The 23,792-nt window shown below is 42.6% G+C and overlaps 1 protein-coding gene across 1 annotated transcript in view; it reads right to left on the reverse strand.

Annotated features, from left to right (window-relative positions):
* adcy9 (adenylate cyclase 9) overlaps positions 1–19,142 on the reverse strand; it is a 32,719-nt gene extending 13,577 nt beyond the window's left edge. Inside the window, exon 1 of the mRNA XM_028599250.1 lies at positions 15,600–19,142. Within this exon, the coding sequence (XP_028455051.1) occupies positions 15,600–17,412 (1,813 nt within the window). The 5' untranslated portion in view covers positions 17,413–19,142. The remainder of the gene's footprint in view (positions 1–15,599) is intronic.
* Between the last annotated feature and the right edge of the window lie 4,650 nt (positions 19,143–23,792).

A 23,792-nucleotide genomic window follows, 5' to 3' on the forward strand; every position in this document is an offset into this window, starting at 1 on the left:
ATCAAATCCTTCCCTGCCCACCAGTATACAGTGACTTCTGCTTCTCCTTGTGGGTCAACGGGGTTGCATTTACCCCCTCCCTCTCAGTTTCTCTTTTCGTCTTCTGTCTTTCCCTCAACACAGTGTTTTCTCAAAGTACCACAGGTGTAAAGATATCTACTAAAAGTATGTGAGTCACACGGTATTATTTATGAATATATTAAGAGTCAGAATCAATGCAAATCCTATATCTGCCGTAAAAGCAATGGCGCCTGCTGAGTAATAATAAAACTATATAAGACGGGGGGGGTTGGGGGGCAAGTCCACCTAAACAGAAGTCACTGGACCATTCAGCCTCAATTCCCCAGTACTGTAACAGCTTATCAATGTGTCAAGCTAAATAATACGCACAGCAACACATTAGAGAGAAAAAAAAGGTTAAAGGCAGAGAGCAGAGATTTCTTTTTTTTTATAGTGGATGAAACAATGACCTACTATTAAAAAAACAGACTTATAAGATAAAATTACAAACAAGAGGCCAGACATGAATACAAAACTGGATAAGAAGTGGAACACAATAATTAACAAAATGTGTCAAAACTCAAATAATAAAACTCTCAAAACTGAAGTAAACAACAACCTGATAGCTAAAGGAGGTGACAGAAGATCAGCTGCCCTCTCCATTACTTCATGTTAGGCTTTGACTTATCAAAATAAATGTGCTGCTGGCTTGATTTCAGATATTTCAGTTCTCCCCTTTTTTCAGACCAAAGAGAAACATGGTTCATGCTGACAGACAGGAATCCATGGCCATCCCTTCCAGAGGTTTATGTGGATGTATGTTACGTTGACATCTTTTCGTCAGACAGCTTGTTTCAGGGAATCACTTCACATGGCAGAGTACTGAGCAAGATAAATCAACTACAGAGGCTTGCAAAGGTGCACAGTCTATTATCTGTGTTTGTATGGGGGGGTGGTATATGAGTTCAAGTGTCTGCAGATGTTTGTGCGCCTGTTGCTGGCCATTCTGGGACAGTCTCATCTTTACGATCCAACCTTTTGGCAGATGAAATTGCAGTGTTGTCAAGACAGTAAATTGTGGCTCTGACATACTGGCCTGAAACTGGCTCCACTGTCCAATTCCACAAGATCCAAAATCATTAGATTACAGCTGTGCTCTAAAGCCCTCGCGGCAGGGAAAAAGGTCTAGAGACTTAACTTGATGCTGCTTGTTTCTTTCCAGTGTGTGTCTGACTATCCATCTGTCAGTCTGTGCACATCTGTTTGATGATCTGTAATACAGGTACAGATAAGGGTTTGCCTCTCTCCATCTCTGATAACCCTGGGCTAATTGAAGAGCATCATTAGTGAAAGCCTCTAGGCATTATGGAACTTGAAGTGTCCTGTCCTGTGCTATCAGCTGACAGGGAACAGTAGATAACCTTTCCCCATGAGAGCCCAGTCACATTATCTCCCTCTCCAAGCCCTTTTGTTCAGGACAGAGGAGAGTGACATGTGAAAAGCACTTTGCAACTAAATAACACCATCACCTCCACTCCTCCCTTTCTCTCGCCTCCTCATAGCACGTCCAAGCTCTTCTGGGACAATGGCCGTCCCTGAACCCCTCTTTGCATGATGCTAAGAGAAGCTCAGTGCAGATGTTGGGTGTGAATGCATGAATGCTACAGGTACAGTAGCTATAAATATTAAATCTTGTTATTTATCTCAAAGCAACACCTTTGCTTTCCAATTCCATTTGCAACCCAAGTGGGACTGAATAGCCAATGCTGCTGTCCCAGGGAGGTTTACTAAAAGCAGCAGAACACAGAGGGCAACGGAGACAGGACAGTTGGCAGATATGCTTGGATCAGCGTGCGCACACACACACACACACATACACACACACACACACAGTGTGCCCTATCTTCTGATAACAACAGGTTTGCCTTCCAGGGCCAGGTATCGGAGCAGGAGGGCAATGGAGCAGGTGGCGCAGGGAAACTAGCACCACTAGGCTGGGCAGATCTCAGTTGGCACTGCCAACCAGTAGCCCCAACCTTCTCCCTCCACTGGGTCCCTGTCCTGGAATATACTGTACATCCTGTCCCTGTCGGCGGGGGCGTGGGGGCAGGAGGAACAGAATGAAGTTGTTTAGAGATGACTTCATTACTGCGCATGGTTCGCACAAAGATAAGAGGTAGAGATTGCAGAGATTTTGGGAAAAATTTCAGTAAGATGGGGATAAGAAAGAAACGGAGGCTAGACTGAGTCTATGAGTTGTTTGGTAGTGGTGATGGAATGAAAGTTTATATAAGTGCTGGTTATGAGTGAGCACATTCACACAGAAAACATGAACAACACATGCATTTTTCATAAGGAATCACCAAGAGACTCACACTGTCATTTCTGACAGTAAAGGAGAAGCAGAGTGTGTGCGTGACTCCCGAGCCGAGGACGGATAGGAGCGGGGGAGGACTAGGTTTTTATTTTTGTTTTTGTTTTTACAGCTGAACACTTCTGCTGAGCCCAGGTTACTTTTGAGGCATTAAAGGGCACGTAAGAAGAATGAGCAGAATTATCCACAATGTCAAATTAGGGCAGAGTGTTTCCTCTATCAGACAATGTCAAGCGTCTGAATAATATAGAGAGGATGTTTCACACTTTGCTCAATTTACTACATACACAAACAAGCATGATGAGCTAAATGTTGATTCTTTTAAATATAGGCTATGTGTTAACAAGTGAATTAGGTTTGTATCCAACAGCACACTTTATCAAAGCCCAGCATTATGTTTTATTAAAGAAGAACTGTAAAATAACAGCAGTTTGTCATATCTATATAATATCTATGATATCTCCGGTTGAAAAAGGTAATTGTCAGCTAAGTTGCAAATTAATGAGCAGGACTGCTTTTTATTTGGTTTAAAATATTTTTGCTTCAGTATATAATCTGGTTATTTTGGCTAAAAATGAATTCAAAATTGAATTTCCAGAAAATATCATAAGGTAATCATGATCCACATTGCTGGTGCAAAATAGAATTATCATAATTAAAAGATTTATTCATATTTATATCCAGAGGTAACTTTTTTTCCTTTGGTGACCTTATTACCTTGTTGTTTAAACTACAATGTAATTGTTTTTCTTTTCCATTGTTACATTTTTGTTTGAGTATATTAGTAGAAAAAAGCAGTGGTTCCCCAACCTACAGTAAGGACCGACGATTAACTGAAGAAAAAAGCAGAAAAAAAAAAAAGACTTCAAACTCCAATATTGTTGAATAATTTTTACTTCATTTGGACTAAAATTTTTATTTCATAAAACAAATGGGGGAAAAAGGTCTTTGGTTGAATGGGTCAGAAGTGGTGGACATGTAGTCGCAAGTATGATTTATTTTTAATTGTTGCACAAGCAAAAAAGATTGGAAATCACTGTAGGAAAAAAAAGTAACAAAGTAAACTTGTTAAACCATATTATGCTGCTGGAGTGGGTAAGGCTATCAAACTTACTTTTTTTTTTAAAGCCAAGACATTTTCATGTCGCACCAAGCAATGTTTTTTGACTAACAAAGTGTTATAGAATGGATACTAAAGATAACTAAAGCTGTGCCTACTTTGTACACATCAAACTCACTGAAGCACAGCTAAACCAATACAGTTTTCACAAACACTCAGAGACCCCAGATAACCCACAGTAAGCTCTTGGTATGAGTTATATAAGCCACAAAAATCAACAGTAAGTCTTGCACACCACCTGGGCTTTCTCAGGACATTAGCTTTCTAGTTTTGGGACCAAAACCCGTCTCTTAACTGGGAATTAGGTTAGAGCACTTCTCTGTTTACAGACAAATACACTGTCCAGGCACAACAAGCCATACTGAAGTCTCTCTTCCCGTTGCAATCAACCAAATCTGTCAATATCTTTCCCCGCTTTCTCTCCCTCAATGCTGTAAACAGGGGTGGCACTAAAACAAAAGTTCCATATTTGGGCGGTGTTTTTATCCCTGGCCTCAATCTGGCCCCATCAAAGCGGCTCACTCCAAACCACAATAGAAACACTTGACAACTCTCCACAGTCTTTAACTCTCGCTTGGCTGTGTCTGTCACGTATGCTCTGCACTCATTTTGTATTCAGAATCTTCGATCCTTCCATCCTTGACAGTCCCAGGCTGCCATGGTCTGCTGGCAGTACAAAGATACAGTTGACAACTCTCCAAAATCTTTAAACCCCCCCTTAGCCCCTTTGCTCAGTGGCCTATATTCTCCCCCGTTTTGTCAATCACACTGTAACTTACTGTCTATCTTTCTCTCACCCTCACTCTCTCTCTGCCCCAAATCCAACTATCCTCCCTGTTCTTTCTCGTCCAAGCCGATGTCTGTTTGCCTCGTCACCACAGAGGCGTTAAGGGCTTTTCTCTGCGAAGAATTGCCACAGTTGACATCCCAAAAGCTCAAACTCACTTTCCATCGCATCTTTTTTACACCATTATCCTCTCCTCTTGTCAAACCCCTTCACCCATGCATGCTCCTCTGAATGCTAATGCCCCCACCCTCTAGACATCTCTTTGGAAATGGTGACCATATGGCTCTTTATGCTATTCAGCACATCTGTCAGCACATTCCTGCTCGATCTGTTCCAAAGATGAGTGCAAACCCCTTTGGATTTGAAGTACTGCATCAGGAAAGGTCAGGGCCCACCAAACTCCACGTTAAGAAAACCTTTTGTTTTTAGCTTTGTGACAATGCATTTTTCAGATTATTTAGCTTAAGGCATACTTTTATCTACCCATAAAGGAACACTTCCAGCCCAGGACATTAAAACTTATGATTAAAATATCTCTCTCTATTACAAACTTCTTTGTATCTTCTTTGTCTTTGCATTATGTCCTATTCAATTTCTTTTTTGTCATCCTATACAGTCCTCCATACATTTTTCATAATATTGTGCTGCTCTTTCTTCTCCTTCTGTATATTCTTAAAGGTACACTGTGTAGGACTTTCTCCCATCTAGCGGTGAAATTGTATTTTGCTTTCAAACAAATAGTGCTCTCTAGCTCGTTTTTTCAAATGCATGTTGCAACAACGATAGCCGTTATGTACCAAGAAGCTATGACAACATGTCTTCCAATTTTTTTTTACATTTTTTTTTGCCGTCGAGGATTCCTTCTCCTGTGGCTCGGCATAAGTATGATCCTCCATTATGAACTAAAGTGCAGTGCAGGCTTTAAAATTTGCCGGGGCAGTGACAAGCGCCTCTCACTGATCTCCTTCTCCGTTTCAGCTGGTTTCAGTCCCGTGACGCTGGCTCTAAACGAAAACGCGTTGTGGATTAGCTGGACAGGTAGGCTAGTGCTTTATGTCCCTCTCAGCGATTATGGACGACATGGAAGCCTCCTTGGACTTGCCCGTCCAATGTAAATACAGATAAGAAATTCTTCGCTTACGAGGATAAGTCAGATCATTGGCAGAGGTCATTTTACACCAATAAGGACATATTTATGAATGAAGACATTGATTTTAGCTAATAAAATACTTAAAACACTACACAGTGTACCTTTAATAAGAGTAACAACTTTTAACTTTTACTATGAAGAAATGTATCATTATTAAATACTGATGTTGTTCCTCCTCTCCATGATGGTATAAATCTTAAGTTTGTTCACCCCTAAACCTTTTTCAGACTTTGGACTTCATCTCAGAAAAGAGCAAATTACCACAAAAAGGAAACAATACTAATTAATTTCTGGCCAGGTGTTTCTGGCCACATCTTTTCTTCCACCAGTCTGGCTTCAAACTAAAATTCAATATAATCAGATGTTGAAATGTCTCAACCTGAGATGCTACTGACTCGCAACTTTGAGCATCGCTTCACCATTGATTAATAAGTGGCTGAGTTTGTGGCTATGGCTAAGGATCAAAGCAAACAGACAGCACACACAAACATCTCCCTCCCTCTCTCTCATGCTCTGCCTCTCATTGTCTTCTCCTCTAAAACCACAGACTTTGCTTACTCAACATTTTGAGTAATGGCATCTTCACTGGGGGTTGATGAAGAAAATGTGGCGGATCGTCTACGGAGCATTGCGCTACTCCCTCACGACTCTTTATCTAAAACAGGCCAAAGATACAGCAGGATTATATGAGTTTGCTAACTACAAGCTCAGCTTCCACCACAGAAACATATGAATCACATTCTGCCGGACAGCGGAATTGACAGGTTCAATAAATCTCACAGACAAACAAAGAAAGGAGGGCCGGAAACAATTTGATATGCAGTCTTCTAGGATAAGCATTGCTGTAATGTTTGTTGATGAAGGTGTCATTTACCAAACAGTGAAGGCGGCACTCTGACTCAACAGAATGAGTCTGCAGCAAGATGATGATGGTAGAAAAACGGGGAAAAAAAAACAGGGAACAGGAAGGCAGAAAGGACAAATGACCCAAAGAGAGAGATTCAAAATGACACACACACATACACATACACACACACACACACACACACACACACACACAGTAAGTCAATTGGCCTTTAAGAGTGACAGCATGGGGGATTTCTGGGGCTACAAAGTATGTGGATGGAGGAGCAGCTGACAGCTGGAGGGAACACAGAAGGGATGTCTCCCAATGAAGCCAACGGAGGGAGCTGAGCCTGAGGCAGGGAGCTCAGTTCACAGGAGAGAGGAACCAGCCACACCTGCCATACACTGAAGCCTGGCTGATGTTACCTTGTGGCAGATATATCGGTATTGATGAGTATGTTAGCCGATAAGTAACATGAAATTCCAAAGGGCCCCAATGTCTCCTTCCAGGCAGCGCTGCCTGGAAGGAGACGTTGGGGGCTTAAAACACCGATAAACCACGACACTCTAAAATTCATTTCATAGCCTGCACTGCTAATAATAAAATACTACACAAAGATGCACAGTCAATATGTGCAGGCTGAGTACAGTAGCAGGCTTCAGTGTAGACTGGCTCCCCCATCAACTTCCCTCATTCATTATTCACAAAGCAATTTATCACACACACACACTCCTGCTGTGCACACTAACGAGTCACACAGCCCACTCACATGGACTGGGTGCGGCTGCATGTGTGGGTGTTTGCATTTAGTGTGCTAAATGCAAAGAAAAGAAAAGTGTGTGTGTGTGTGTGTGTGTGTGTGTGTGTGTGTGTGTGTGTGTGTGTGTGTGTGTGTGTGTGTGTGTGTGTGTAGGAAGGTGGGGAGAGGAGGGTTACTGTGTGTGTCACCTTAAGACTGAGCTCTTTCTGTCAATATCAGTAAAGGCTAGTGTGTGTCTCTTAGAAACAGTGCTGGCATTTTTTGTACCCTTGATCACAAAGGAAAAAAGCTTAGGATGCATCAATGACTCATGATGGCAATTTATCACCTGACCATCTGCACGGCTCCAAGGAGAACAAGCTTTAGCCCCATGCACAGCTTGACTCACACTGCACAAGCAGAGCTCTAAGTATCAAAAATACAGCGAGATATTGCCGGGTTGGCTCAGTGGGTAGAGCAGGAGCACATATACTGAGAGGTTTATGCCTCGATGCAGAGGTCCAGGGTTCAAATCTGACCTGTGATGATTTCCTGCACGTCTTCCCCCTCTCCTCTTTCTCACCTAGCTGTCCTATCAAAATAACGGCGAAACCCCCCCCAAAAATAATAAAAAAAATGAGATAGCAACATCAGGAGAAGGCCAAACAGAGATGGTTTCACATACAGTACATCTCTTACACTTTTTCAAGGTTAACACATGTATCTTGGAGAGTCAGATTGTTTTTTATCTGTGTAGGTGTCCTTTAGAGCTGCAGTGGCAAAGAGAGGCTGCACGTGTTCGGCTTATTCTTGCTGGGCTCACACAAAAATAGGCTTTCGCTTGGTTTTTACCTTAATATAAAAGCCAGAACTACAGCTGAATAAAGTCAAATGTGGCCATTTTCTCCCAGTCAGAGAAGTCCTTCCATCTGAAAAGAACCTCCAGTTACCAGCTGACCCACACCCCTTTCAATTGCTTGTTGCCATGGCAATTAGCCCTGGCAGGCCCAGGGTGCAGAGCTGGGGTAAGTGTGTGTGTATGTGTGTCTGCAGATGGCAAACCTCCCTTTCCCTTGTGTTGTGCTGAGGCTGGTGTTATGACTGTGAGGCAGGTGGAGCCACACAATAGCCCTAAACAGGATGAACCTTCAGGGCAACTCTATCCATCTTTCGGTCTCACTCTGTATATCTGTTCCTTTTCTCTCTTTAAACAGCCTTTCTTACACACCCATTGCTCTTATTTGCTTTGTATTTGGTTTTCATTTTTGCCCCTCAGTTTTCAGGAGGGGAAGTTGTGTTTTTATGAAGATATACAAGCAGATCTTCTCAGCACATTTGCACATGTGACAACTTCTACGGTGTATAACAACATTGCTATGTGCAATGAAGGAGATAGAGCAGCAAGAAGATCCGTTTACAAACTCTGGCTGCGTTGAAGCCACAATATAATAAAGCCCCTTCTATTCAGAAGCCTGGTAATATTGTATATGAAAATACTACAGCAGCTGAAAACATGGTGTCAAAGTACATAACCCTCCCATTTTACCATAACAGCTGCCCCGAAGGTGTTGTGCTAAAAGAGTGTAAAGGCTTTGACAGGTTTTGGGTAAGCCTCTATTCTCTTTTCTAACACTTACAACTACAAAATTAACAGCATTAGCATTTTCTTTCTTTGTCAAAAAAAATAAAATAATCAGAGCATTAAGAAGTCTTAATTAAACATCCACTAAGAAGTCACCTGACCATTAAACTTTGTCAGCACCGCCAAAAAGGCAAGAAGCCCCTGAGCAAAGTAAAACAGCGTGTGCTAGACAACACATTGTGTAGCGCGTTGTACTCCACATGCTACATGCGTCAGTGATTGTTCTACAGCAGGGGTGTCAAACTCAATTTCACTAAGGGCCACACTGGAAAAAGAGAATCACACCAAGGGCCAGACATGTATAGTTTATTGACATGCTTTTATTTCATCGAAAAAGTAAAATATCTTTGACTCAATTATATACGCATGTATCATGTAGTCTTCTCTCTTACAGTTTGGTCCACATAAAGCCCTGAAAAACCCTAACCCTCACCCTAACCCTAACCCCCTAACCCTAACCCATTTTCTAAGTAGGCTACCACACAGCTGACTCACAACAAGCGCTTTCACAGCCGGAATATACAAACTCTCTGCTTCTAAGTCTCAAAGTTGGCAAATTTGCGTAATTGCAAATTGAAAAACAGTTCCCATGTTTTTGGTTTGGCGCACAACTAGGCGGTCCAAAAGTTATTGTGAACCTAAACTGATATGCGGGCTGGATCAGAATGTGCGAGGGGCCGGATTTGGCCCGCGGGCCTTGAGTTTGACACGTGTTCTACAGGCTCGGCCGTGTCGGCTGCTCGCATGTGTAGCTCTATCAGACCGACAGGGGTGGCGCGGATATCAGGCTCTCTCATCAACCTCGCCCGGGGTCATCTCTGGCACAGTAGATAGAGACAGGACACTTCACCATTGAGCCAATAGGCTGTCGCCACGCGTCAGCCTTTTTTTTCGGCCAATTCAACATGTTGAATCCATAAGATGGCAAACCTACAACAAGATATACTAACTACTTGTATAGGTTTATTTATTCCAACAATAACATGTCTTTTAAAAGATCTCTATTCTCTACATACCTACGCGTTACAAAATATACAGAGATATTTAATATAAAGACCGTAATAGACCTCTCTCTCTGCGCCCTCTGCATGAGGAGCACAACAGGATACACAGATGTTTACAGGAAAATTTCCAATATTTTCAGTTCAATAGAGAGCTCTACAGGCCACCAGAGGTGAGCTTATTTGCAGCCTTTTGAAAATGCTTTTCTGCTCTTGATCCAGAAACTCATTACACCCCCAGAGTACAAATCTATTGCTAGCCAGGTCAAAGCAGCAAGCAATACATGTGCTGCGCAGTCCTCCTGAACGAGCACAGGTAGTCCAATCCTGCTGAGTAACAGTCTGACACAGCAGATAACCTGCTAATCACTACATCGTAAACCTTCAATAACCTTGCCACAACGGCCCCATGTTTCCAGAGCATGACAAGGGATCCTGAAGCTCTGCAGACTTGCTTTGTATATAAGGCCAACGATGAGAAATGATGAGACTGCGTTGCTGCAGGCTAGGCAATGCCATGCTGCGCTGAACCATAATACGCAGTATAGGGCGAAACTGTACACTGCAGTGAGATGTATTATGCCATTACGCTCTTGGCTGTAATCTACCATGCAGAGCCAAGGTGTTCTAGGCAGGGCTCGGTCCCTGCAATTCAATATAGCAGCTTAGAGTCCCCCTGGCAGTTTGTTCCCCCTGGCAGCCTCTGAAGCGCCACGTTCGCCTCCAGGCACCTACAGAACGCAGTATGCTGTGTAATAGCAATCCCGGGATCTACTTACCACTGGTTTTATAAACCATCCTAACAGCTGCAACCCCAATCTAACCATACTCTAGCTCAGTGTCTGACCCTCCTTTACCCCCTCCTTGTAGTAAGCCACTATCAAACCCCCTGTCTTTCTACAGTAGGCTGAATGCTGTGTGTGCATACTGATTTGGACTCAAGGGTCTAGACGAAAATTATGTCATGTATTTCATTTGTTGGCAGGGGGAGAAGACAGCTGTGTACTATGGTGAAAAAAAGCCAAACCGTTTAACTTTTTGTCAAGTACAGCAGTGTGTAGACTGACAGCACATACACACGTGCGCATGCACACTCACACACACACACACATTCACCATTTTAGGTGTGAAATACAGAGGCTTAGATGGGTAAAGCCTCCTTTTCTCTGCTTGTGATTCACACTGGCGCTTAATGCTGAGGTCTAGTTACATGGAGGCTTAATAGTAGTGGTGGTTAGGCAACACGGCTGCAGTTCCGCTCTTTAGCGCCACCATGCATTGGCCCAAAACTGAGTCTCAGACAGCAGAACTGGACCAGTTAAGGGCAGTTACTTTCCCTGTCTAGTTCTCTCTTGCCTTCATATGGCCATCCCTGCATGTTAAAGTGTAACCTCAAAACCAGCCCCATTTATCGTTTAAGGTCACAAGTAGCACCCATTTTAATTAATTCTCCACTGAGCCTCAGGCAAATACTGTACACTTTGCTGACTGACAGTACATCCTTATGGAAAGGGGGTAGGGGAAGGAAGGGTGAGTGTGAACGTGTGTATGCATGCAAGTCTCACAAAAGCACAAATGGCTCTCCCAATGACCAACACCTGCTGCAGAGCATAAGTAATAGGGCCAGTGTCAATACGTAAGTGAAGGGACACAGAATATTCATCACAAGGAACATATGTAGCTAAATTCTGCTCTGTGCTCAAATCAATCATAATGTAGCTAATCAATGATCACTCTAAAGACTTAAAGGTGGACAAGGAATGGGGACAAATCAAAATTGTGGACCACGTACAAATGATCTTCAGTTTTAGAGCCAGCACAACCCATGGCTTTGGTTGATTTTCTTTGATATCCACATGACATGAAAACCTCGCTTGTTGCCGCATCATAAATAAACACAGCCATGACAGCCTCACTATAGACAATCAATATCATTTGCTGTGATATAAACAGCTGGCTTGCAGGCAGCTGGTGTGTTCGGAGTAACACCAGGCCAGTGTGGGAAGATGTGATGATGGAGGACTACTAACATTAATAACTTTAGCCAAGGAGATTATCCAGTCTTGCTTTATTAGAAATCCCTCACAGGGCAAACAGAGGAGGGAGCCGGTCGGGAAGGGATACACTGTACGCAGCAGCCCAGCGCTTCGCTCAGCAGCTAAGTTAGAAAAGGTCATGCTCACAATTTCAAATGGAATCTGAGAACATGCCTTACCTTGAGGTGGCTCTCAGAACGGAGTACATAATGAGTATTAGTGGAAAAGGGTGTGCCATTATAGGAAAGAGCTGTCAGAAGCTAAAATTAATGAAAATGTTTTTTAGTTCATCAAAGTGGAGCAAATAGTTTTCATTTGGGTTATTTCACATGATTTTTTTACTCATCAACAGATTTACAGCAACAGCCTTGGCGATTCACAGTAGAAGAGAGGCGGGAAGATGCATATTAAACAGGAAGACTCTCAAAAGCAGGACAGGTCTTTTAATCCTGCATTTACTGATTTTTTTATTGTCCACTTGGTTTCAGCAGAAACGAAAAGGGAACACAGTGATGACATATTGTCAATTTCAAGTTGATGTGGCGAACTTATTAGCAAGCAGTTGCTCATTAACAAATCCAGCATTTACGGAGCAACATTAGCATACATTTAGAGTCGTGTTTGTGAATGTTAGTCCAATATTCAATCTCTTTTGGTTCTGTTTTTGGTCTCTACTAATTCTTGAGGAAGCTATCTGGCTCTTTAGCTGCTAAAGTATCCACTATGTTAACCAGCTACTAGTCAACGGTGTCCGTCCGCTGTTTTGTGCTTAACAGGTGATTTTTTTGGAGCTTTTTTCACTGAAAACAGCTTCCTGCTGCGGCCGAATACATTATGAGAGCGGTGAGAGTGAGCGAAAACAGTTCAGTTGCAGCCGAACAGATAAACAATGAGCTGAAACTCACTGTAAAGCTCCGTAAAGCTGAGGGGAGCTGCAGATTCTTCTCGGCAGGTTTATCACTACAAGCTATCCCCATTACATTGTTTATACATTGTCATTTGATAAATTGTTATTATTAAAATATAAATTATAGCCGATTTAATGTAAGCCACTGAAGCAGTCTGGGGGTTGTAGTCAAAGATACTTGAAGCACCCGTTGTTAATCGGTCTGTTACAGATTAAGGCAAGAACTGGTAATGACTCTAATAACAATTTTCTCCAATTTTATTATAACATCAGCAGACAAACAATTTAATTTCCCCTGGAAACAAAGGCTGCTTGAAAGAGGGAAGAACCATCTCTGGCTCTCTCTGGATAATATTCTGCAGATTCCATCATTCTGTATTAAGCACAAAAGGAAGGACATAGACAGGTACTTTCCAGGGAAAGCTGAATTTAATTGATAGTCAACTGGCAGAAAAATCAATCTGTAACTATTTTGAAAATCAATTCATAATTCTTAAGCAAAACTACCAAAAGATGGAGATGCTGGTTCGAGCATCTCCAGTATGTGGGTTTGTTGCTTTTCTACATCCTTATAGGATTGTTAACTGAAAATCTTTTGGCTTTCGACTGTTAGTTGTACAAAACTCAATATTTTGAAGACATCGCCCTGGGCTTGATCAAACTGTTTTTCAGTATTTTCTGACATTTTATAAAGGAATCAGTTCATTTAGAAAACTATCAGCAGATGGATAAGGAAAGATAAGTTGCTGATATTTTTTGCTATTCTGAATGCCAACTAGTGCTGAAATAAGCAATTAGTTAACCATCAGACAATTAATCAACACGTTTGATATTGATAAACATTCACTGGGCTTCTTAAAAGTGAGGCTTTTCTGTTTTTCTCTGTCCTCCTCTGAAGACGTCACCATTGGCTTTGGGAAACTGCTGCGCTGTTTTCTGACATTCTACAGAACAATTAATACATTAATCAGAAAAAATGATTAATTCAGTATTAAATGGTAATGCAAATAATCATTAGTTAGAGCCTCAAAACTATCTACAATGGTATCAAACTGTGTTTTAACCTCGAACACCAAGCTATCAACCAGTGGGATGTAAACAGAGTCGAACATTTCCATTTGTTAAAACCAGGGCTGACGAGCCAACAGGACACAGCTGCAACACTCAACTGACCACATGTGGCTGTACCCCATGTGAACCTCTGCTACAATGAGCTACAAATAGCTTATAATTACAGAGGGAAGCTATAAATAAGAAAGTATAAACATGTGCAGCGCACCTACAGGACGAGACAATCAACTTGACGCTAAAGCCTCAGCATGTTGTTATAGAGGAGCTGGGAAAACACACGTACACAGAAAACTATTTGTGAAACATCACACTGACGCAAATAGGACATTAAGAACATAAAGAAGACAGCTGCACAGCAATTAGTGCCTTGGTCAGAGCAATTTACTTCTGATTCAAGCAACAGGGACCAGCCCCAGCCAGGATCCATGCCTGGCTGCTATATACCCAAGTGATTAACACAGACTGAGCCAGACGGTGGAGGGAATCTTACAGCACTGGAACACATTTCTCTTCTGACAGCCAGTGCTCTCACTGGTACAGCAGATCTAAAGGGAGAGGATAAATCTTAAAAGGAAACTCAATACATGATGGAGGCAAGAAAGAAGTCGAGGAGAAAGAGAAGGAGAGGTGGGGTGATAACGCTGTGGGTAACATTTATCCTCCCAATAAAAAAAAGAAAGGACAAGAGGAAGAATGGTAGTCACTCATCAATCCTAACAGATGAAGGGAAAATGCAGACCCCTAAATCACTCCTGCAGGCTGGTAAACTAGAGGTGCTTTTGCTCCATCTTGTTCCTCGACAGGCCACAACACTGATTTCCAGCCCAAAATAATGGAAAACTGTGCAGGCATAACATTTTTTGATAAGTTTTGCACACAAACTACTTATGTGCTGCTTATTTGTATGAATTACCAGTTCATACTAATCCATGCCTAAAAATGATCTGTACAAAATCAGACGTGCAGCCTCCAAGGAAGCACAATCATCATCTATTGAAACAAAAATAAACCTGAAATGCTAATTCAAAAGGGCAGATGAACACCATCTGCACTACCTTAATCAGACAGTCACTTTACTTACACTGGCTGATAATGGATCAGTGAGCCTTGAATGATGAGAAGAGCCATTAAGCCAACATTTAGTTACACTAGGGCAATTTGCATGTATCAAATGAAAGCTGCAGTCAAGCAGTTTACAGCCAAGAAAAAGATAGAGAGGTTAATATAAAGCTGCAGGCAAATTTCTGTTAGAGAAGGAAACAGTCACATTAAGTTGTAAAGCAATCCCTGGGGTTCAGAGCGAGGGTAAGAGAACAGGACACATTGAGGACATCTGGAAGATAATGTAATTGAACAAGAACAAACTGTGGGCAGAGGCAGGGTGGAGGGGAGGATGAGAAAGAAGATGGCATCTGGCAGTGATACAGTCAGGTAATACCAATGCCACAGAGGGCATGTAACAGACTCAAACCCTAGCCAGCCAATCTGTGCCAATTACCTAATGCTAAAACCCAGTGTCAACCTTGACCAATGCAAATGCTGCCCTTGCCACCATTCATATCCACCTGGAGGGAGAACTGCAGATATGCTGGCATAAGTAGACACATTTCCTCTGGGGATGGCGGAGAGGCATTACAGGACATTAATTTACGCACCTAAAAATGCCTTGAAAGGTTTGTGGGCTCATGGGGGAATAATTGCAGCGATAAGTCTTACTGTTGCAGCCAATTTGTAGCAACTGCTGCTGACCTGGAGTTTTATTATTCTGGTTGGGAATACAACAATCAAAGTCTACCTGTTTCATACTGCAAGCTTAAATAAAAAAAAAAAAATAAATAACGCTGGAAAAACCAGCAACATGTATTCAACTCACTACATCTCTACTTGGCATGGTCTCATTTATGCCATATTTTCAGAGCACCTACCTTTGAGCTGGTCAGCCACCACACTCTGTCCTATTCTCTCAACGACTTGTCCATCTTCATGCTGGTAGCGGTCATCCAGGAAGTTGGCAGTGGCCTGTGATAGGTGGACCTTCCCGGCCACTCCCAGCTGCTCCATCAGGTTGGCCAGGTTGACGTCGTTTGACCAAACATCAAACTTGAAGCGTTTCATGCCCAGGATGCCACACAGTACAGTGCCAGTGTGGACACCCACCCTCATGTTGACCATCTCTCTCTTCTCCTGGCAGAACTGTTCAATAGCCTGAATCATTCCCAGGCCCATCTCCACGCAGCAATAGGCGTGGTCTGGTCTGGGTTCAGGACAACCAGCCACACAGTAGTAACAGTCTCCTAGAGTACTGATCTTTTCACAGCCAGTGAGCTCACAAAGTCGATCAAAACGTCCAAATAAGTCATTCAGAAGCCCGACGAGGGCGTGAGCAGATTTGTTGGCAGACATTTTTGTGAAACCCACAATGTCTGCAAAGAGGATGCTGACGGGCTCCATCCGTTTCATGTTGAATGGTCTGAAGATGATCTGGCCACGAGGGATGGAGGTCTTCTTGCATTTATTGTTTTTAGGGCTGGAGATGACAGCTGCTGCACCGCTGGTAGAGTATCGTTTAACAGAACTATCACCTATCTCCTCGTCACCCTGTTTCATCAGGTCATCAGCCACGATTCTGGGCATGACAGAGTGGATCATTCGCTCCTTCAAGGCTTTCTCCACCTCCAGATCTTTGCCATGCATGATAGCTTGTCCCACCTTAAGGAAGGTGCTGCGTGATCGCACCTCAGACATGATGAATAGGTGGATGCCAATGGCGTGGGCACAGAGGTGGAGCAGAGCTTTGGCTGGGCCAAGCCAACATAACGTATCCCACTCTGACTGAGAGGCTACGCTCCAGTTATCCCCTGCCTGCGTCAGGTGCAGCCAGCCCAAACTCTCAAAAAAGACAGAGTAGAGAAACCCGAGCAGGACAGAAGCATAGAGGCGAACGTGGAGAACACTGTATAGCAACAGAAGAACCTCGATACAGAGAGAGAAGGTGCCTACAGGAGAAAGACAAGGGGACCAGGTGCTACCTCCCAGAAGCTTGTCATGGGACAGGTTAAACGTGGGTCCCATGCCACTGAAGTCCTCTACATCCAGCGCAGGTGTGGGAGTCTCCGGGTCCCTAAAGCTTGATGTCTGGATCTGGGGGGCCAGGGTCAGGGCAAAGGTTACAAGGATAAGCAGCAGAGATGCTTGGTTGTAGCAGCGAGAGTAGAGCTTAGTAAAAGTTAAGAGAAAGAGAAGGAGACAGAAAAGGAGGAAGGATGCGGTGGGAAGGAGAAAGGCAGTCCTGTCACAGCGGGAAGGATTGACAGCAAAGTACAACCCCCAGAGGAGGGCAGAGGCAACCAGGTAAAAGAGTACATAGCGGAAGCGCCGCTGGGTCTGAGGGAAACACCGTTCTCTACAGGCCTCCTCCAGGATCGAAGAGTCAAACTTTGGGTCCCAGAAATGACCAGCAGATCTTTCAAAAAGCTGAGGCATCTTCTTCTGTGTGCGAAAGCTCTTGACCACCGTCCTCCTAGCTCCGGACTCTCCGGAGCTGCAGCTGGAGGAAATGCTGTACTTGCAGTGCTTGGATCCCCCAATGAAGCCTCCCCCGATTGAACCCAACGGCCCGCCTCCATGCTTGTGTTTGACACTGCTGCCAATCCTCACTGAGACGCCTCCATCTCCACTTGAGTCACAGCTCACTTCTGTGTTTTGAGGCAGCAGTTGTTGATGTTGGGGGGATGCCATGTTGCTTATTAATCTATATCAGAAAATACAGAGACTATGCAGAAGGGACAGTTTTTTTTTTTAAAGATAAAATTGATAAAGAAATAAGGCAAAGCATAGGGCCGCAGTTAACAACTAGGGCAATGATTGTTCTCTTAAAAGTGAAAAAGGAGAGCAAAAAACAAAAACCTTTTCAGAGGAAATTCCACTTCATTAGCTGTTTAGTGGCTGTAGAAACAACAGCAGACCTTCCAAAGATTTTGAATAGTTCATTATTGCCCCTCTTGACGTCAATCCCTGCATTCCTCTACGTTCCCGTCTGTTTTGACGCACTTGAGACTGCAAGGTTCACTCGCTGCTTGCTCGGTTCCTGTCCAAACCCACTCAGCTGCCTACACACTGTTTCGCTCATTGGGAAAGTATTTTGGGGGAAAATTCAGAGAATTACAAAATAATGTGCATAAGGGGAAAACTTACAAAAGAAACACCAAAGAAGTGAATACAAATGTTTAAAAGGGTCCTCGAGAAGTTGTGGAGTGTGGAATATCAAATCCAGGCAAAATGTGTTGTTTTCATAAAGAGCCAGCTGCAGTCAATATACTTCCATTCCTAGCGCATGTCCATTCCCGGTCTCCACTAAGCTTTCCCACTCAGTTCTGCTGGGAATATAGTACTGGAATACCTCCTGAACTTCACCACGTTTTGTTTACAGGTCTGAACAAAACTTGATCCAAAACACATCATCTACAGGGTTTTTGACTCGACATCTTGATCGGAAGGGCCAGCTTTTAAGTTTAAGGCGCAGATCAATTAAATTCCATGTAACGCGTGAGCGCAAAAGCTGCTCAGCGCTTTTATTTATACCCACATGCCCCTTGCTGCAGGGCCTAATCGCGACTATTTCCGTGGACGGAGCCCCGTCCTTTCCTGACTTTCTACTCGGGAGTCCACCGCTGCGTCTCTCCAAACCCACAGGAGATCGTGTGCGCGGACGTTATGCAGGAGACAAATGCTTGAGACGTGGTGCGCAGAAAATAGTTAAAAAAATAAAAACTGTTTTATTGCAAGTCCAAACACGCTCCTCCATGACTATGCAGCATCCAGCCTTGGATTGGCATTGCTTATATCAACAGTGAGACCAAATGTCGCCAAATCATGGAAACTGTCCAGATATTCAGCCCATGCCGGTTCCTGGCAGTAGTCTATACCTAGGCAATATTCTGTCACCCGGACAGATGAGAAAACGCAGCCTTGAGCAGACTGTAAAGTAGGATCGTCCAGTTCCTCCTTTTCTCTGAAGTAGCCTAAACTTTGACTTCGGCAGCTCGGACCCCTTTCTAAATGGCAGACGACGAAAGCCGGAGGGACTCGGGCTGATTAAAAGGTCTCCACCTGTGCTCCACGCCCCCCCTACACCAAGTGTCCCACAGGTCAAAGCTGAGTGCTGCCTTGACCCAGCCACTTTAAGTGAATCGCATGGGGTAGGCTACACAAGAGACTATATTTGTACCTCCAAATAATTAAATCCAAGACAAATAACCTAGATTAGGGCTCCTGCAGCGCCCAGCCTCTCCATTCCCTGCATCGTCCAGTGAGATGAGATTGCCTCGTTATCTGACCATTATCTGCTCGCTGCAGCCGCGTCGAGACCTGCATGAAATGTTGTGTGCGCTATCCGGGCGCGGTGGGCAACGCAGTGGATGCAGCCGCCACCATCTTCTGTGCGCTGACAGCCGTCCAGCAGTGAGTAGTGTATGTACTTGTATGTGTGTGTGTGAGAGTAGCCTATACGCGTGTTAGTGTAAAGTACGCCAAAACAAAATAGAGATGATTTCCGCTTTTTTCTTTCAAAGTAAAACCCTATGTGCATTATATTTTTATGGCTTAATAAACACTACAACGTTGGCCTGCTTTAATGGCATATCATTTATTGGAAACTAAAAAAGGCTGGGGATTGATTATTTAGGTATTATTAGGCATATGTGTCTTCTCAATCATAGAAAGTATTCAAATTTGTAGTCTACATTGCCAAACTGGAAAACTCCCAACTAACCCTTGCCCTATTTTGTGTCTCTCCTAAAATTCTTAAATTTGGGGCTTGTTTTTGATGATTACACAGTGGGAAGCTTCTGTTTTTAATTCCAAGATTCCTTAAATAGTATGTCTACCCAGCTGGAGAAAAATATCCCACCTGCTGCACAAGCAGCTCTACACAGCCTAACCCCCACCTATCTCTCTGACCTCCTCCAGGAGTACGCATCCTCCCACTCCCTGCGCTCATGCTCAGCTGGTCTTCTGACCATCCCCACTTTACCCCTCAGCACCGTGGGTGCTAGGGCTTTCAGCTGCACTTCTCCCAGGCTCTGGAACTCGCTACCTCCAGCCCTCCACACATTCGACAGTCTGACACCATCACAACGTTCAAAACTCACCTGCTCAATCTGGCCTACTCACTCCGATGCCCACCCTCTATGTCCGATTCCCTCTAGCCCCATACATTTTTATGTTTCCTGATTTGTGATTGTCTGTGGTGGTGTCTTTTCATGTTTCACTGTTTTTATTTTAATATTTTTGGGGCTTTTATGTCAGGTTTTTAGGTTGGATTCGAACCCAGGCCGCTGTCAAGGATTCAGCCGCACACTCTACTGGGTGAACTAGAGGTTGCCCCATGTTTGTTATTATTATAATTTAGAGTAAGGCACATCTCCAATGGCTCAAATGGTGCTAAACATCAATCTAAATTTCGGAGGCCAAATTAAAAGCCAGACTGTGTGTTGCTACCAGACATCTGTGTAGTTACTTTCCTCATTGTGTGGCACATATGCCTCTAAAGGCTCTACAATGTGAGGCTTGATCAAAAAGTGATAAAAAAATAAATAAAAATCAAGGTAATTTATTTTGAAAATATATTTCTGTGCTTCCGTTTTGGTGGTTACCGTTGACTTGACGCTGCTGTCTGTTGGCGAGCAGAGAGGAAAGGGGTTGACTATTTAAGGGAGGGGAGGGCGGGTAGGGTACAGTTGATGTACGTGCACGCGCTTGGTATAAAGAAAAAGACTGAAAGGTAACGAGCACGTATTTTAGAGGAGGGTGGGTACGTTTTTTTTGACCGCAATGGGCGCACCCCTTACCTTCAGTTAAACGATTCTTAGAATCCTTAGAATAAACTCTGCTTTATTTTATATTTATTACCTTTGATACACTTTATTACATCTGCCTTGGTAAGACAGCTCTTGGGAAGAGTTCTCATTAGAGGCAAATGGAAATGGAATATAATTACATTTTATTGAGGGAGACAAAGTACCCTAAATACAAGGTCTCTAAACTACTCTAGACGCTCAAATGTAGGATTATTGGAATGTCGGTGGATTGCAAGAAAGCGTCCATAGTAGGACTTTGACTAGTTGCAGCCCCACTATGGATGCCTTCTTGAAATCCACCTGCACGTAGGGGACCTTTAGATCAGAGTGTTATTTACAATGCTCATAAAACCAGCACTGGCACGTTTCAAAGCTCACAATTTACTCTGCCATTACAAAAGTCTAAAGAAAAGTCTAAAAAGATTACTAATTTACACTGAACAATACAGTATTCAAAGTGTGCATGTGCCTGTGTATGTGGTTGTGCACTGTAGGTGTATGCTATGTGTGTATTATATATGATCTATGTATTTGTTGATGCAAACATGTAGCACATGTCTGTTTTGTGTGTGCCTAAAAACTTAAATATGTTCTTTACAAAAAAATTAATTCATAAAGGGCTGTTTTTAAAACAACTTTAAAGCAGGATGTTGTAAGTCGCTTTGGATAAAAGCGTCAGCTAAATGACATGTAATGTAATGCCGTTCATTGTGTAATAAAAGGATATTTAAAAAATACACACCTCCCTATTTCCAGTCATGACAAACTGTTGGAGCATTGCAGCTACTTGTTTAAGTCTCCCTGATTAAGGATTTGATAGTTTTATCAAAATAACCACAGACTTGTATTACCTAGTCAATCATAAATCTTTATTCTTGATAGTTGGGCCAAGTTAATTAAAATTTTATACCAAAAAAAAAAAAACTACTTTAATGGGACACACATCCATTCCAGATCTAATTCACAGGTAAATTAAGATAACTGATGCAGAAATATAGCAAAAGCACAGCCACACAACGTCCTTAGCCCAAGCTATGCTTCTATCATTACACAGTTACCATGATGAGTCTGTATAACTGTTTACACTTTTACACAGCACTCTCTAGTGGGCATCTTCTGGATCCGCAGTGTAAAGTGGAGCACTCAAATAAACAGGGAAAATTAAGCACACATGTGTGTTTGTTAGTTTCTTTTTTCTTTTTCATGATGCTACAGATTTTAGTTGTAAAACACTTCACAATGGGGTTAGTGAGGGAGTACACATTGGGAACTGGAATTGCATTTGTCCATGAGTTAACTTTTTGGAAGTCTAGCTAGCTATTACTAGTTATCTATCATTCGATGATTTAGAACTCTGTTATTAAAGCAGTAGTTTGACATGTTGGTAGATTGATACCACTTTAATGTCTGTACAGCACTGTGAATATGTTGTTACAGGCTGTAGCCTAGCAAGCTGGAGCCAGCAGATGGTTAGCTTAGCCCAGTCTTTCTCAAATCGGGGTACGTGTACTTTGGAGGACTGCAGGGAGTACGTGAGATATTTAACAAAATGTTTAATAGTTACAAGGCTGTTGTGCAGAACATTGTTCCTCTTTATGTAGAACTTTGTTTTTTTGTTATTTGTGTCGCCTTCTTTGGACCTAATCTTGCTTTCCTTCCTATACTGTCCTACATTTTACAAGTTTCTCGATTTTTTTTCTTCTTATGTCATTGTTTTTGAAGATTTTGATACTATTTTTACCTATTCTTGCCTTACTTCCTTCCTTCTTTCTAGCATCTTTTTCCAAGTTTTTGTCTTTTTTACAGTTTTTGTCTCTTTTTGTCATTAGCATTTAAATGTATTTTTTCAGTTACAAGGCTGTTGTTTAGTAAATCTATCGCTGACAGCGCTGTACTGTTCCTGTTTATATACACTTTTTTTCTACCGAAAATGATTAGCCAGGGGGTACTTGGCTTAAGGAAACAATTCAAAAGGGGTACATTATTGAAAAAAGTTTGAGAACCACTGGCTTAGCCTAAGACTGGAAACTGGAGGAAAGATAGCCTGTCCAAAGGTAAAGTCCGCCTACCTGCACCTCCGGATCCCCATATTAACACATTATATTTAACGTTATGTCGTTTGCTCAATCCTTACAAAAAGCGCAACAAAAGCGACATGTTGCAGTGTTAGGAGAGTTTATGTTCCAGTGCTCGGACTATTTCTTAGCTAGGCACAGTTAACGTTTACTCCCTCGAGTGTCCACTCATGATACAAGGAATATATAAAAGGTTTCTTGCAAGCATCCAGGAAGTTACTGCGCACAGACAAGAAATAGGGTGTTGAATAAGGTTATTTCCAAAAATGTCAAACTATTTAAAGCAATTTCACCACGCCATACTCATGGTAAATTCATTGAGGTAGGCTAACATAAGAATCTGCAGCTACGCTAGTATCACTGCAAAACCGTTGTGGGTGTGAATGTTAGGGTCTTCAGTCTTTCCACAGAGGTCAGGGGTCAACTCATGAGTCCTCCACTTTACCTTTACCTCCAGCCCGCTTTTTTGCAAGCTAGGAAATTGCCTATCACAGAAATACACTATCACAATCTTGTAGTGGTATTTTGTAAAATTGTATAGCGGGGAGTATCACATAGCCTATGCCCATTTGGAAAGTTTACACAGCAAAATCAAGATATAGCTTTCCATCCTGCAGAAGAAATGGCTAAAGACAGCTATAATCAAAACACATCCTTCATGTGTTCTGTAATGGTCATTCAGCTAAAAATGCTGGGAAGCTTATTGTTCAAGAAAAAAACAATCATAACACAGTATTGAACTTCTGCCAAAGAATGTATAGATGCAAACAGAAACAGTAAGAACAGTTAAGAAGTGAAGCAGAATGAACCCATACCGCTCTGAAGACTCTGACCCTTGAACCCTGACCTCTGCTTCCATCACAGTGCTCATTTCACAGGTTGTCAACAACCAGGACTGATGAGCGTACAAAACAAAAAGAAACAAATGCCTTATTTGTTGCATGGCAGGGTTGGTTCAGGTTTCAGTGACTTAAACTTTATGTTAGCAGGAAATGCATGCGTCTGTTAAATATGATCTAACGTGCAATGTAATGTTACTCTATGTCAAAAGCAAAGGTTTTGGATGAGAAACACAAAGGCTTTGTATAGCACCCACAAAAAGGCTTCTTCAAAATCAGCTTCTGAAGCTTATGGAATAAACTTTCTGCAATGCAATTCTCAAGATTTTACCAGACAAATTTGCAAC

This window comes from Perca flavescens, chromosome 15 (genome assembly GCF_004354835.1).
Source record: "Perca flavescens isolate YP-PL-M2 chromosome 15, PFLA_1.0, whole genome shotgun sequence".
In the NCBI taxonomy this organism is placed as follows: Eukaryota; Metazoa; Chordata; class Actinopteri; order Perciformes; family Percidae; genus Perca; species Perca flavescens.